This window comes from Mastacembelus armatus, chromosome 8 (assembly GCF_900324485.2).
Source record: "Mastacembelus armatus chromosome 8, fMasArm1.2, whole genome shotgun sequence".
Lineage (NCBI taxonomy): Eukaryota > Metazoa > Chordata > Actinopteri > Synbranchiformes > Mastacembelidae > Mastacembelus > Mastacembelus armatus.
In genome coordinates, this window is record NC_046640.1 from 14,673,748 (window position 1) to 14,691,178 (window position 17,431).

The following is a 17,431-nucleotide window of genomic DNA, read 5'->3' on the forward strand; positions in this document are numbered from 1 at the left end:
CGACTTACGCTTTCTGTGGACAAAATCATCTCTTATTTTAGGAAGTATAATTTTGGGGGCTTCCAAACCTTACAGGAAGTTATTCACATATACACTGTACCATACACTGCCTAAACAAAACTGAAAAAAACATTTACTTGATGCTGTTCATCCATTCCTCCTTTTCCTCAGCAGTGGGTGCAGAGATACGGTAGAAGGTGTGGTTGCCCTCCACAACACGTCCGTCAGCCTCAGTCTTGCACGCTTTTATCACCTGGTCTTTGTTGTCAGGAATGAAAAGCTCAAAGCAATTCTATGAATTAAAGTTGAGGGAGGTTGGACATAATTAATCTTAAAAAATGAAATTAAAAACTGCTTTTCAAAACTACTATATACAGTTATCTCAAGGTCATGTGCATCTGAACAGCACACTGTCTACAGATCTCTCTAAGGTATACTCTTCAGCTGTGCATACTGGGTAAATCTGGCAATATTATGAGGATGCAACTGCCAAAAAAGGGTAGTTAATATAAACTTAATGATGTGACTTACTGCTAGATAATTTTCAAAAGTCAAATCTGTGCCTTTGTTGACAATTAAAAAATATGATTTAGAATAAAATCTCAATTCAAATCCCAGCCCTTCCCTGACTGTGTGTAATCATAGAGAGAACCAGTAGTGGGAGCTGTACTTACGGGCTTCTTATCCTCCACCTCCTTGATGCTCAGGTTCTCCAGTGGAATGATTCCTCTGGGTTCTTTGTCCTTTACAAATATAAAATACAATGTCAGTGCACCCCAGAAAAAACAAGAACAGCTTATTCACAGTAACTGAGCAACTCAGCTGTACTCACTGTGGTGTACTCAAAGTAGTATAAACAGTTGTCTGTAAGGATGAACCACCTCCTCTTCCAGGTTTTTACACGACCCCCTGTGGAGCAGACATTTAGCATCAGCGTGGCTCGACAATAGAAAGAGAGAGAGCACTGAAGCACCGGGTCGAGCAGCAGACAGGCAGACAGATGTATGGGCAGACAGACAGATGACAGCTCCAGATGACTCTTTTTACACAGAACACCCCACTATCCACCGGAACAAACACTGGACCAGTTTGCACTAGTCTTCAGCTTTCCTCATATTTTTTGGGACTTCATAATCATTTTCCCTTTTTACTTGTTTATTTGAGATTGAGATTGTTTTTAGTTGTTTTTCACAAATAATTTTTGCAAGCAGGCATGAGCCACATAGTTACAATGGTCTAAAATAACTGATAAGTGCTGACTGGAGTACATGTGAAGATACTATATGATAAATCAACACATCCTCATAAATGTCTGTCTGGAAACTCTTCACTTGGCTCTGTTTTCTCTTTCTTTGTTGCTGCCTCAGAGGAGTAAGTCTGGAAAGGCAGGATCAATAAACAGGACACAGATCTATGTGGTTTACACTCACTGAACTACCACATAAATTAAGTTTTTACAAGAAGGCAAAAAATGTAGAAAGCACTCAAATAACTATATCAGAGCCAAATGTGCAAAGTAAGGAATGACTAAGGAGGATTAAATTCTCGCCTATTTCACACCCAGCGAGGGCTGTATGGTTGACTCTGTGCTTGCTGATCTTTAACTGACCTCTGACCTCCTTTGTCACCCATACTTCCTGTGAGGGGAAACCTGATCATGGTAGCAAACGGCAACCTCACTCTAGGAGGATTTGATGCCAACAAACTGAGCGGGACAGGAAGCTCAGTGCCTGAAGCTATGCTGAGCTACTCTACAGGCATCTCAGACTTAAGATATTTTATTAAGAAACTTATCCAGGAGTGTCCATTGAGTGGGTTTCTTTCTAATGACAAAGATGTCAGTTTTGACCAGACTCAACTGTCCCACCACCAATGTTAGTAAAAAAGCTGCATTGTGAAACCCATCTACCAGGACAGAAGAGGATTTGAGGATGCTTGCACTGTATACAGACATGTAGAACACACTTGTATTATCATATGACAGCACTGGCACTGTATATGATATCCCATCATTTCAGAGATGCCATGATAGGTCAAACAATTCACTCTGTGCTTGTTTTTATCTACAGACGCCACTGACACGCTTCACTCAGCAGACAGGGATGGACAGTCCCTCGCCACATCTTGATTTATTGGAGTGTTGCAGACACAGAAGCAGACATACAGAAAACACAGACGTGATGCCAGAATCACACAGCTGACGGCCTGTGAGTTGATTTGGTTGGTCAGTTCCTGTCACACCAAGAAAGAGAAATGACCTCCTCCCAAGCAAGAATGTCTGGGATAAGGTGGGACATCCCAAGCAGCTTGTTTTAAGGGTGTGTGGACACTGCTAGGCTGGAGTGGATCTGAGTGGAGTGAGTCACCCATGCAAAAGTGGACTGTGGGAGGCTGGGCAAGCGGAGGTTAAGAGGGAACAAGCCATGTTATCAAGTTGCTGAAGACTTTTTGATTTATTTCAACCAGGATGGATTAGCAACATTCTATGTTCTTGTTTAATTTAATTTGACTCATTTTTCCTCTTATTTTTGTGCAAAAAAAAACAAAAAAACAACTACTTTCATTTATTAATAGGAAATCCACACTAATTACATGAATTTGCATTCATTGTACTAACCATCTGCATTTTATCTATTTCCTGAACATGCATGAGTCTTGAATCCCTTTCGGTAAACTCCTCTGCCCATGCTTCTCTCACACAGTTTGGTCCAGTCCAGCCTAGGACCACACAGGGCTGCAGCTACACAGTTAAACTTCAGTTTACTCCTTTCAGATTTACAGCATGAAATACGGAGAGCAAAGCTACCTTATTGAAAAGGTGCAGTATGCCCTTTCCATGGAACCAGAGAGCAAACAACAATAGACTAATGGGTAAATGGCATAATAATCAATTCAAAAAGTCAAGCAAAAGTCCTTTGTTGTGCTCGCTGAATGGACAAAAGGTATAATGCAGCTTCCAGAAAACAAAGCTCAAAAAGAGTGACCACCACAGCATACAGAGAAAAGAGGGTCAAACTGCTCCGTAGAGTGGCCACAAAGCATCAGTTCCCAGAGCCAAGCCCACAGGGTGGCAAATGCACCCGGTGACCGCCCGGCAACCACCCACAGAGATAAAAGAGTGTGGACAAACCACCGACTCAATGAGAGACTGAACAGACAAATAAACATCTGATGTTCAATGAGTCAATGGAGAGACAGACATTAAAAAAGTTACAAAAACCCCTGGATGAATGCAAAAATAAAAATGAAGAAGAGAACAAAAGCATGGCGGACCACCAAAAGCACCTGAGAGCTGAGAGATGGACTAGCATTTGGGAAGAGCAGGTGTACATACCTCCTGAGGAAAGACAACAGCCAAAATCATGGGAACAAACAAACAAACGTAGAGGAAAAGAAAACAAAAAAATAAATTAAATGATAAGGAATTATAGCACCACAGTCCTGTTAATTTTGGCTCCAACGAGGCATTCATGCATTGCTTCACAGATTTGATTTTTATTTTTCGAATAAGGGCCAACAGATTTTATTATTATTTATGATGTTATTATATCAGCCCACAAGAGGGAGTTCTACTCATTGTGAACTTGTGAAAGCTACTGTGAAGTACTGCATGAAATACGGCCTCAGTTTTGGGTCCATTTTTTGTTATATCCAGTAATTTACCTTCCACCATGATTGCCTTACTCAAATCTGCCAATTTGGCAGACAATGATGAAGACTAATTCTTCACTACCTTGTCATCGGTTGTAAAGATTCACAGTGACTGGAAGAGAATTTCACTCTACACATTCATGGTTTTTTAATTAAATTCATTGTGAATCTGTACAACACATAGAAATCTCAGAGGAAACAGAGGATGAAAAGTTAAAGGATCCAGAGTTCTGCTTTTGTATATACAGAAATATACATTTCTGCAGATGTATATACATCTGTGTGTCAGAAATTTGCAAGGGTCAGGGCAATAAAACCATTCACAGTTTACAAATCACTTGTACAAATGTAATTAGGTTAAGAAAATAAACATGAATAACACACATTTTAAAAACACACTTTATTTTGAAAATTGCTATGGCCTGCACTGAGTCACCACAATGGGACAAAAGGGGGAGAAAAACGATTAACGGAAAAAATAAAAAGTCGTTCGATACCATCCCAACTAAAAATCAATCCTAAACTTGGTGCATTTTCAGGACATGTATCTGCATACACTTGATTTATAAGCTATGAAAATATCTGTGCCAACGCATGCATGTCTGTGCACGGACATGCCTTTTGTTAAATAATTCAGGGGCCTCCCATATGCTGGTCTGATCTCAAGGCCTCATTCATAATACATTAAAGTAGACTGAACTGTCTTCAGATGTCTTGGCTTGTATGTGTACAAACATATTCGCACATGCTTACATTTGGCTTAACACACTCACATATTTGCATACACACAGGTTACTGACCTCAGGGGAGATATTGGTTATCACTTTGTGCAAGCTTTTCAGACTTGAAATGTTCCAGCAATGTGTGGTGCTTCAAAAGCATAATGCAAAGTTACCCACTGAAACCAATTCATTATGTGCTCCAATAAGTGTCACTCACCCAGTTTTAACAGCCAGCCCTCTCTGTCTGGGTTGAAGAAAGTGTGCGTGAGGTCGTTGCCGTCGTCCTCTGGGATTTTGAAAGGCTCGTTTTTGATGCTTTCATAAAGATTCTACAATAAAGAGAGTTGACCATAAATACAGACCAGGTCTTCAATTAGAGAACAACAAAGAAAAGAATTTGTACCCAAGTTAGAAAGTCCTACTGACTCTGAGCAGGTCTTCGGGTAAGTCTCCTCCATCGTTGATACCTCTGTTCATGGAGATAAATCGTTCCACAGTAGGTTTGTCCTTCACATTTGGGTTGTGAAGGCTGGTGTTTAGCATGATGATTGCAAATGACAGGATATAACAAGTGTCTGTAACAGATACACACAAACTATAAGGGAGATATAAGCCTTACAAGATAGCAAAAGATTTCTTACAATAAGAGTACTACCAGTGTTTAATGTGCTGTTTAAATATGAATGTGAATTAGCTTAGCTGAAAGAACTGTACTTTGGGGACTGCAGTTACACAGAAAGGAACAGATAGGCAAAGCTTCGCTAGCAAGGGGCGTGGGTGGGATGAAAGATGCATGTGGGCAGCTAAGTATTCATGTGCGTTTCTGAATGTGCATCCCTGTGTGTGTACACTAAAAGACAACGTTCCAAGCACGCGGCTGACACAGCAGCACTTTATCTGGCCTGTTAGGCTGCTGAAAAGCCCATGCATTATTCACATCCATCTGCATCCATGTCAGAGGCAGTCTGCTAGGGGAATTATTTTCAAAAGCCAGACAGCACAGTTCACCTCAGCAGACTTTGTGTCTGCTCAATCAAATAGTTTAGATAATACTTTAATTGGCATGCCATTAGATCTCAGTTCAGTATGGAAAAACACTATATGCAATGAATAACAAGAACGAGATAAATGGAAGTTATTTTTTTCTTCATATCACTGCTCGGACATTACTAGCTCATTGGCTTTTTATCACAGTATTGAAAGTCAGGCTGTGGCATCACTCCAGTACCTGTAGACTGGAAAACACCAGGGTTGCATTGACAGTAGCGCTGGGCAAAAGCCTCCATCATACGGTCGATTTTCTGAGCTTCTCCTGGTAACCGAAAGCTCCACAGGAACTGTCTGTTAGGGGGACACAGCCCAGTAGTCAGCAAAAGATTCACTTCCACTGTGGAAATATTTTCTGCCCAGTCACAAACCCGAAACTGTCAGCTGCGTCCTTTTAAAGTGCCAATAACGTGACTCTTCATACACGATTTACATGAAAAGAGGCACTGAGCTATGAGTATCTAGAAAAGCACTTGATCATGTAGCAGACCTGGAGAACATGTCGACTTACCTTAGGGCCTGAACCAGGTTGAGGTCTGTAAACTCATGAAGCTCCACAAAGGCATGGAGAACTTGGATATTGAATTCATCTCTATTGGAGACAAAATACAGCAAATTTTCTTACTATAAGACGTAATATACAGAAAAACAAATTCTTAAGTTTCTTTATCAACGACACTAATTATTATTCTCTGAATTAACTCACTAAATTGTGACTAATGCCCTTCACCCTTTCCTAGTTTTATCTAGTGCAAATTCTAAAGATATTTAATTTCCAACCCATAAAAACAGCAAATCCTCATAATAAGAAGCTGAAACTAGAAACTGTGCATTTTGCCTTGAAAAACAGTTGACATTACTATTTATTGTATCAGTTATTTTTTTTTTTTTTTACATACATAAAAAGATCATACTATCAAATTGAGAAAAGTGAATTTAAAGGAGTGATTTCATGGTTACTGGGAAAGGCTGAGACAAAACTGCTTGTATTATTGTGCACCATATAGGCACCGTCAGGAACGTGTCTGAGAACTCAGCTCAGGGTGTGAGACCTGGCTCACATGAGCTTATGAGGTCAATGATATGCTGCATACTCTAATCATACCCAGTGGACAAGGACAAACACCACTGACCCCCTTTCATTTATCATCTAATCTCCATCATGACATCATTGTCGACCTCCATGCCCTTCAGAGTAAATGATCTGCACTGAGGGATCATGGGATGGCTCTAAGGAGCTCTCGTTGACAGTCATATACAGTCACTACCATTATCAGTGGACAGCCAGCCAATCATGACTCTGGTTTCAGAGCAACATGGAAAGCTTGATTACAGAATCAGAAACACTCAAACACAAAGATAACAATCAAAATGTGTGGACCCATCAACAGCTTGTGCTCCATTTCCTGGTTTGATCTCACAGACCACACCCTGGCTATAACACTGCCTGTTCTGTGGTCCCAGAGCAGTGCACAGATCAAGACCATCATAATTTCCTGTGTAATGTGTTGACTTTAACATGGATTAGCCCTACTCTCAAATTACATCTTTAATTGCACTCAAACACATGCATTCCCAAGTTGTGAGTCTCTCAATTCATTACTTATGAATGAGTGAGCAAACCAAAGCCAAACAGAGGCTATTGAGCAACGGACATCATCTTGAGAGGATGGTCTAAATGTGGGACCAATAAACAGTATTTGGAAAAGGATGGGTGTGTGGCTGACCGAGAGGAAACAGAGCAATACGGAAAATATGCACAAGCTGTTTGATGCTTTTATCAACCACACTGGTGCTGGTGAACTGACGATGCAGAGTATGAAAGGGTAATGGTTAAATGGGGGAAAATAAAACAACAGTCATTATTGGGACCTTTCTCCAAGGTAATCTCCAATGGCTGTTTTGTTTAGGCCTTCGCCCTTGTAGAGGAATTGAGCAATGTCATTGCTGGTGTTCTTCAGCAAGTCGTTCTCAATCAGAAACTGAATCCCCTGAAAAAGAGACATGGCCCAGGGTTACATGCTGCTTATGAAAACATACAGAACAAATCATATTTATGGAGAATCACAGTTACCTACCTTTTTGGGGTCCATGTTAAATTTCTTACGGCCCATGGCCACCTGTTTATTCCTCTGCATATTTTTCCTAAAACATCAAAATGTCACTCATTAGTTGATCCTGATACAAACATAACATATATGAACAACTCTATATATAGCAAACCATTTGTCAAGAAAAATATGAGACATATGAGTGAGAAATTGTATTACTGATATAAATAGTATTGTGAAAGTATTAAGGCTACAATGAACCTTCATTTTTATAATCCTAACCCTAATCTGACTATATTCTATATTAACATTCAGTCTGTAGAATACCACTTTTGAAAGTTATTAGTTTCCCCAAATCCAAGGTGATGTCTTCAGCAGCCAAAATCCAAAGATATTCAGCAATTATCATGTCATTTATATTTTAAATGTGACTCACACAAACCAAACTTCCTGCAAAAAAAAAAAAATCTAAATTGATGGACCATGACACATCGTTACATTACAATAAATATATTCACTTTATTTCCTTAAAGTATCTTTCCCATAAGCATTTTTCATTTGATTGATGGGGCCAGCCTTTCTTCACCCTGGACCATGATGACAAAGTGCTAAAGCGTTTAACATCATGCATATAGGAATGTCTCATTTCTCATGCCTGTAGTTATTCAGAGGTCACTATGGTTACAGCTCCATCCCCAGCCGGTGAGAGGTCACCATTTCTTCCCCTGTGACTTTTTAGTCACAGTGGCATTCCTTCAGCTTCACTCTGGCAAAGCACAACACTGAACAGAGGCCCCACAAAGGTGACAGCACAGATAGGCTATCATGTACTATCCTCAAATAATGGATCATAGGAAACTCTGATCACATGAAGGTGCTGTAACCCTTAATGGGTTTTAGAAAGTGCTTTAGGAATATTCCATAGTTGATGGGATCCCTATCCACTTGAGTAGACCAAATCCGAGCACTCCCTCCCCTGAGACCTTCCATTGTCTGGTTCTGCCTGTACACCCACTGCATTATTCAATGAGGCCTCCCATCATGGGGGTGTGCCTGATGAAACATTTAAACTGCCTTAAAAGCTAAGCCAATTTAGGGAGGGTACTTGGTGTGATGGGATGGCCGAACTTGGTCATCAGACATCAATAATTGACAGCTTCATTTGCTAAGTTAATAGAAGGCAAACAACAAGCCAATTTAGGGGAGGGGAGTCGGGGCACACTTTCTTACCTCTCCTCAGTGGAACCCAGGTTCTCAATCTCACTTGTCACTTCTGCTATCTCATTCTTCAGTCGCTGCAGAGAAAACAAAAATATTACTCTAGAGATGCCATTTAAATGCAACATAAGAATGAATTCATTACTTGTCCCGCCATTTTACTTAACACCAGGAAGCACAGACCAACACAAACAACATGCAAATTATTTGTATGAAAAAACAACAGGGCTGTATTCAGTGATGAGAGGGACAATATCACCTCTGAATCACCTGTTTATCTTTTAAACCATCAGCTCCACAAACATTTTTCAAAATTCACACAGCTGCATATAAAGCTCTCCTCACTTACCTTACACTAAAAACTCACAATAACACTCTATATCTCATATCACAGGGTGTGTGTGTTTTCATGTGTATGTTGTCCTAAATGATCCTCTCATTCTGAATTTGATTGTGCAGAGGAAATTCAGGATTAACCTCAATACAAATTGAGTATGAGGGCATGAGAATGGACTATATTTTACATGGTGATTTAGTGATTAATGGCCTTAAAGGCAGATTTAGTTGATCAGATCAGGCTTTCTGGTGCCAGACTGGTGTGGTGTGCAGAGGGTAAAGGATTGAGAGGGTGACATCAGCTTGACTCGAGTCTGGAATAGCATAGCAATTGAGAAGTCCTGCATAGAGTCAGAGCGTACTATTGATCCTAACGGGTTTCAGTGCTCCAAAGGTTGCAACCATCAAAGCTCTCCATTCATAGTGATAGTGTATCATTTCTCATGCATATTGCCAACTCACTATAGGCCAAACCACAAAGGGAACATCTGTGTTTCCAAGGCCTGCGCAATCACAACACATTCCTCAGATGCTTCTCTCTACAAACAAAGGCTGTGCTCAAACCGGAAAGCAAGTAGTTGTGTTGGGGGGGCTTGACATGCAGACCTAGCAGTGATGGGTGTGGGTGTTGGGGAGGATGAGTGGGGTTAGTGTGCAGACCACAGAGGAGGAGAAAATGGTGGCACAAATGGGGGAAGGGCAGTGATGGTGGCTCAGGCTCATAAAATTAAGAGTGTCGGATCACGCCTCCAATGTTTGTCTGAGACCTAGAGGAAGATGAGTCACCCACTGGGACATCTGGAAGCCAGCTCTGCCAGGTCATGACAGCCTGTGTGTCATTTGCTTATAGAGATAGTTACTGAATGACAGCACTGTCTTGAGCAGCTAGCTAGAATTATCAGCTGTGTTGTAGGGAAAAGGCAACAGCCCCAAAAAAAAACAAAAACATTATCATAGGCCAAGGACAGGAATCAAACCACCACTCACTTTGCAAATAAGAGACTACATGAGGGATATTCTACTGTCTGCATGAGGACATTACTCATGAGAGCAAAGACCATAATCGCTTTTTATCTGCATGCAAAGCCCTTTGCTTGTCTGACTTTTTATACTAATGTCATATTGCAAACCACATGATGCCAAAAACACACAAAAAACATATTTACATAAAGGTCTCTGTTGAATCTACAATATAAAGGGTTAAACAATAAAGATAAATGGTTTGCTAGGAAATACCTTACATTCCACTTGAGGTGAAGTATTCGAAAAGAGGAATGTGTGCAGTGACAGAGAAAACTACATAGTAAATGTTTAATCAAAAGGCAGAGAACCTGTAGTTGTAACGTCCGGACCTTCTAATTAAGAGGTTCAGAACTTCGAGCACACCAAGCTAGTAAATCTAGTGTAGTCATTTTATTGGGTGGATCACTTAAATATTTTTAATGGTAAGTTCAACTGTGACAAAAGCATACAAGCTTTAATGCCCAGATGAAGTTTAAACAGCCTAATTTGTTTTTGATTTGATAAAATACCAGTGTAACTTATAGGACAGGTAAACTTATGTTTAAGACCTGTGTTGTACTTCTTCCTACAAAATATCAAAAATGAGAATAAAGTTACAAGGAACATTTTCCACGGTAAAACACATGATGGTACATGCTTATCTTTTGTGCCTGTCTGCTGGTGGTGTGTCTTAAGATTAGTACATACACATTTACAACAGCTCTCGTATCCTATTCCAGCATTACCTGAATGTCCTCCAGCAGTTCTTGCTTGCGCCGGCGGATATTCTCCAGCTCCTGTTGCTCTTCTGGGGTGAGGTCGTCTGGGACTGTGGAGAGATAAGAAAAAAACAAAGGTTAGAACATCTGTACCCAAACACAAGGCACCTTTATTCTTTTCGGTGCATATCCATTTCTTAGGCACATCACGAAATATACTATATTGCACAAAAATAACATTATACTATATAATACTACAGAACACCAGTGAACCAAGTCTGCAGCAACCAGGTGTTCTATGAACAAATTTAACTTTAGTGTGACAAAATGAAAAAGCTCAGGTCTGCCGAGCAGTTCTGATCACTGGAACCAGAGTAGCACAAATGTGACAGGTCTCAAAGCACTGCCAATTCTCCTGTCACTCATAGTTTCTTATAATTAGCTCTGTCTATGCCAAGGACTGAGGGTGAGCAATGTGTCCTGATTAACAGAGTGTTTTTGTGCCTTGGAGCATAAGGAAAACCTTATCAGCAATCCAAGCACAAAGAGACAACTCGTATCAGCAATCCAAGCACAATTTCACTTCAATTTATGTACTCCAGTGTCACAATGGAAGAATTTTTCCTCTTTGTCTTTTTGTTTGTTTTTTTTAAGAATACATTAGTATTTGAAACCAGGTTATTCTTCAGTCGGAGCTACTGGATAAACTACAGTAATTGACTGCACGTTAGCCATTTACTGTGAGGCCCATAACCAGAATTGAAAGCATATGGTTAATTTGTAACATCCTACATTTCTAAAAATGCTTGTAATGCCTGGAGGCATCAAACATTGCAAATATTGTGGACATTTGCACTGAAAAACTATTGCAGCATCACAACAATACAGATGGGAATCAATGGCCACCATCTAGCCCCAACAGTATCATGAGCTGCTCAAGTCGCAGAAGTGGCTATGTTAGAAGATAATATCTGTCACTCAGCGACTCTTTCTCTAATTCCCCTTGTGGCCAAGCATAAGCCCCCCTTTGTGACCTTTCCTTCTCCCCTCATTACCTCAGCAGCAGGGTTCAAACATTAAAGCAGTTGAGGCTGCAAACCGTTAACATGGTAACGGTTATAGAGGGATGGACACTGGGCACAGAGGACTCTTCCACACAAAGTCCTTTATTACTCATTTCACAACTCTCTGAGCCAACTCCGTTCAACTTTTTACACAATGGCACAAGTCTTTTTCTCCTAAATGAAACCACACACCTAATGCTGATCTAAGACACTACTAATCAGACTATGGAGGTGAATTTTAAATCTAAATGTGAGTGGCTAATCTGTGGACACAGTGTACCTGTAAAGGGTCAGAATGAAGGTTATGAAGGCTAAACAAAATCTGGCACAGAAATCAATAAGACGAGGGCATGACCAGCCATGCAGAAGGTATTCATAGTGCTTTGAGAAACACAAAGGCAGAGCTTTACAAGTATCAAAACACATAGATCAACTCATTGTAATTTTCCTTGTGATAAAATGCTAAAGAATGGAGATGATTTAATAACAGAAGGCATGCTACCCTGAACATCTTAAAGAAAATACACATGGCATTCGCTGGAATGTTTGCTAATATTTAACACAGGGATGACAGACAATGGAAGAGCAAAACAAGAGCTTTATAACGGGCTGCTGAGAAGCTCAGAAACAAAGCCATGTTGTCTCCCTGTCTAGTTTCCAGACATCTGGGGGAGTCCACAGCTCCACTCAAGGTTGACCTTTCACACATCATACCTCACAGCCTACAGTATCCCTGGCAAACCGGCTGCATTCATTCTGAATTTTCTGGGTAGCCATGGAAACTATAGTTAGCTCTGCATAACTGTTTTCACTTTTAAGGAGGATCTGACAAGTCCATGTAGAGCAAAGACCAACACCAAAATAAATCTCTGCACAACCTACTCAGTCAGGTATCTCTCGAGATCATTAATATTGTCAACCAAAATACCAAAACTACATGCACACACACTGAAGCACTGGTAAGTCTGTGAATGTGTGGGCCTTTCTGCACTTAATGACCCTGTCTGCCGATCGACTGGACAAACTGATGTCATACTGAGCAAACAGAGTTTTGTCTTTAACAGCACACACGAGTGTGACAAATAGGGTGAGCTTAAAGCAAGAAGTCTGTTCCTTTTTCTGGTAACATGATGACAGGATGGGCAGCTAGTGGGCACTGAATATAGAAACACCACACAGCATAACCTAACCCAATCACAACACAACCACAGCAATCCTGGCTTAGAAGAGGACCACAAAGTGAAGAGGAGACAGAAAGGAACTGAGCAAAGGCACATTTGAAGATTGAAAGCATCTAGTTACTTATGACAGTAATACAATATCTAACTCCATCAGCACAGCAGATACATGATGACCCTCAAGGGTCCTGTGATTAAAGGGCATGTTTTCAGCTTTATTTGCAGGCTACCCTGCCACCCCACACGTCATCTGACATCACCCATATAATCAGAGTTCATGACGCCAGATTGTTACACCCATCACAGCTTTTCTGGTTCTGGCTCCACCCAAAATAATCCAGACAACACCAGGGAAGGGAAAGGCCCCACTCACACTTGTAGCAGAGGTGGGCAGTAAGTGGGTGTAATTTTCTGTGAACACAGCAGATGAGGGGAGAACCCATTCAATTAAGTAAATGCTGAAAGCTGCTTGTTTCCATTCTATCTGGGAATGCTGCTTGGCTGTTATTCAGCAAACCTCTGCACTGACAAGAGGCTGTTATTAATAACGAAGTCAGACTGAAGACACTTTGGTACAAACAAATTCGGTACAGAGAGCGATGGGAGGACTATCCATTTTTGTGAAAACACACTCATTATTACTAATAATATTCATTCGTTTCATGCGGTGATAGGGCTAAGAAGGTTGACAAGCAAATGATGTGAGAAAATATTAGATATTCAAAAAATGCCATATTCTTCATTTGCCCTGTCTGTACTTGTTTTCAGGAGTTTCTCAGAATTAGAGGGCCCCCACAGTATTATGACTGGGGTGAGCTTATTTGTAGTAATTTCTGCAGGCCAAGGAAATAACACGGGCCGCCCACATCTTCACTATTTCAGACACTCACACTGCCTTGAAATAAGGACATTCAGAGGAATCACACACCAGTGCACATGGAGGCATGCATGCAGCGGGTGCTGTTGTGCAGCAGGATACAGTCACATGCACTCATTTACGTACACAGATGCATAACACCCACACACTGGGCCCGCTGTGCCTGGCTTTGTGTCCACACTCAGCATAATGCTTTTTGTTTCAATATTAACACCATCTGACCAGAAAGTCCGGTCTGTCATATTCACACCAAACCATATCACTATAAACATGTCAATCTGATGTCACTCCAATATAGTTTCCGTTAGAGTTTTCATTATTAGTTTTCTCCTGTGCCATTCCAGCAACTGCATTTTGTTCGATATAAATGATTACTGTGAATAATTAGTTTTAACTGAAAACAATGCCTCACCTAACTCCTGTTTATTATTGATATTTTGATGGTGTGTGTCATTATCTTTTGCTTCTGCACAGTATGAAGATTTCCTAGATGAGTGAAGCAGTTTTTATTGAGGGCTGGGTCAGCAGAGATCATGGAGGAGATAACATCAAGGGGAGATGCCATTTATAGCTCCATCTCCCCCAGCGGCAGAGCCCACTAATACACATCCTGATTGCTATCCTGACAGAAGAGGAAGATGTCTCATTTCCACTCAGATCACTGAAGAACTCTCCTTGGAAAATAATGAAATTAGACACCTTAGCTCGTGGATCTCTTAGCCCCCGTCTCTGCAGATGTGGCCCAATTTAGGAGCTCTTCACAGCACACATGGACTCAATAAGCTCCTTACCTAGGCTGCCCCTAGTGACAATGCTACTGGACAGGTTCCAAGATGTACACATATCTTGATGCTCAAAATAAATTTGAATGATGAATTGTCACTTTAGTATGACACAGGATGTATTATTTCTATATGTACTGTACATCCTGATGTGCTTTAGGGTAGAAGCTCTATGAAGGTGAAATTTGGACACCAAAATCTTGGTGTATGTCAGCAGAAGATGGAGAGCTCACCACATTGCTGCCTTTGACCTGTTGTATGAGGGAATATACAAAAAGATTCACCTCCAATTCTGCAGCCACGTGTTCTATGCCTGTATATGATTACATTTGTATGAAATGCACAGAAAGATCAGAGCAGATGAATGATGCTGGTAACAGCAATCACTCCCTGGACAAGTACCCTCAACTGTTCTATGTCTACAGCCTTTTTCCCTCTGCAATGTGCATATATTTAGTATATTTGCGGGAAAAAAAACCCATCTATTTGCTCCACACACACGTTCCATTACACTTCACCCTCTTGTTCCTCCATCATTTCTCCTCTGATCTACTCCTCATCTCTTCTTTGATCTTTCTTTTGCTGGCCTTATCTCCAAAATTCAAACAAAAATATGAGTTCTCCCCAGCTCTCCTACATCCTTCATCCTTCTAGTTGCATGGATACCTCCTTTAAAACTGCTAAAAAGCGCCTTCCACCCCAAAGCTCCCTGTGGGCTTCAATCACTCACCCGTTAGCATTAAGAGCGGCAGCTGTAACAAGAACGCTGTCTACTTCAATATGATGTTTAATGCATTTAGCAAAAAAAAAAAAACACAATCGATTGATTATATGAACTTGGATAGGAAAACGCACACACAGACATATACACACACAGCACACAGAAGTAAACCAAGGTCCATTAAATGTCTTTAAGCTTCCTGATCTTTTTTGTGTTTGCTAAAAAAGGTGATTTAAAACAACTCTCATCCACTGACCCGAGGCTGAATCTTATTACTACAGCAAATCCCAAGGGGACTCTCCCTCATACATATATTTTAAACCATACACATACACACACGCCTGCAGCATCTGAACCAAACCTATAACAAAGCAAAGAAGGGGCTGTAAAGAAATGCCACAAGCCCAAAAGAACTTCACCTCTGACCTCCTATTTCATCAAACTAAAAACTGGTCCAAAAAATTGGGATCAAAAAACCCACAAAGCTTCCAACCTGACCTGGCCTGAGGGTAGGAGGAGGTGAAGGTGGACAGAGAGAGGTAGAACTAAGCAGAGAAGGAGCCTTGTGTTATCCCGGGGAGGCGTGGGACAGTGAATGGCAGGAGAACACAGAGACAGTGGGAAGAATGGTGGGACGATCACAGCTCTTCCTTTGTGTCTGAAAGCAGCCTCTCAGGACATTCCTCAACAAGGCCCAAGCATGAGGACAGAAGACTTAAGGAACAGTGGCTTTACTTATAAGTCCAGGCTCAATATTTATTTCTTTGTCATCCAAGCCTCCTGAAACCTCCTGTGTACCACTAAGCCAAATAATTAGGTGATCATACCGCCCTTGCCTCTGGACGAATTTAGGTACTTTAATTGCTCTGATATATGTTCCCACAAAGTCAAATATTCCTTTCTACCATCCCCCTGAATTCATAGAGCCACAACTTCGCCCTCACTGACAACACTACATTGCACAGTCACTGTCCCGCTGCATCAATATTTAGTCATCTGAAGTCACTGGAGCACCATTCCCTGGCTTTAAAGACAATGCAAAGCCATAACTTAGAGCACACTGAAGATCAACAGGACAGCACCACATATACAGTACTAGTTTGCATCATTTTCACCCTAGACGGTTTTGGTCTGTGTGACATACATTATTCCTGGCTTCACTGATCTGTTCTTCAGTGCTGTCAAAAGTCTAGAGTGGGGTTTAAACACAATCAATGAAAACTGACCAAAGTCCCACATGACAGCAAGTCCCAAAGACTGCAAGCACAAGACAAACAAGTCACCAAACAGCAATTTTAAGTGCTAACCTGAATGAGAAATCCTCCAAAGTCACTTTTCTATATTTCCAGAAAGCTCCTTTCCTCTTTCATGTTTTAAAAAAAGCACTGGGCTGGCGCTGTCCGCATGTCAAGTGACAGAGCAAAGGACCCTGCTCCTCCGGTCATTCAGAGAGATACTGCCAGGTTTCCTCAGCTGTACAGCACAGATATCAGCTCCTGGTCTACTCACAGCACAGACACAGTTCATTTGGGGAAGGAGCCTTACTCACTACCTCAAACCCTCCTCTCCCTCTCTCGCTGTCACTACCATTAACATGGAGGCTCCACCCAGTGGTCATTCCCTTCTCTGCCTCCTACTCACACACACACATAGGCTGGGCAGCATGGATTTAACCTTTGCTATATACACCAATGGGCACCTGGCTTTCTTTAATTTTTTACAATTAAATACACAAGTAACAGCTTACAAGAAGTGCAGGCTTCCACAGGTATATCATTTGGGTGAAATCTGACTTAATGATACATTGAACATCAACCGTACTGAATGCGGTCACCTCCCAAAAGGACAGAGAGGAAGCTATTAATTATAGTATGACCTGTTGTTATGAGTCAACATTTCAAGCCAGGTATTCTCTCCCCTGACCAGTCATATGACAGGCCATGTTATTATTATCACCTCCCAACTTCCGTTTAACAATGAAGTCTATGCTGAAGAGAAGTATATATTGTTTTGTTAATGACAATGTTTGAGTATTATCCCAGTGCAAATGATGTATGCCCAAA

The 17,431-nt window shown here is 41.0% G+C and overlaps 1 protein-coding gene across 3 annotated transcripts in view; it reads right to left on the reverse strand.

Annotated features, from left to right (window-relative positions):
* Nucleotides 1-17,431, reverse strand: part of cyth1a (cytohesin 1a) — a 35,541-nt gene that overhangs the window by 2,505 nt on the left and 15,605 nt on the right. For 2 of the 3 annotated variants that reach the window (XM_026324122.2, XM_026324121.2), the window contains exons 2-12: nt 10,774-10,856; nt 8,702-8,766; nt 7,499-7,565; nt 7,293-7,411; nt 5,932-6,012; nt 5,602-5,714; nt 4,800-4,948; nt 4,590-4,702; nt 833-911; nt 675-743; nt 138-292 (exon numbers count right to left, since the gene is read on the reverse strand). In XM_026324122.2, coding sequence (XP_026179907.1) covers nt 138-292; nt 675-743; nt 833-911; nt 4,590-4,702; nt 4,800-4,948; nt 5,602-5,714; nt 5,932-6,012; nt 7,293-7,411; nt 7,499-7,565; nt 8,702-8,766; nt 10,774-10,856 — 1,093 coding nt within the window. The remainder of the gene's footprint in view (nt 1-137; nt 293-674; nt 744-832; nt 912-4,589; nt 4,703-4,799; nt 4,949-5,601; nt 5,715-5,931; nt 6,013-7,292; nt 7,412-7,498; nt 7,566-8,701; nt 8,767-10,773; nt 10,857-17,431) is intronic. The other variant, XM_026324120.2, reaches the window with a different exon arrangement.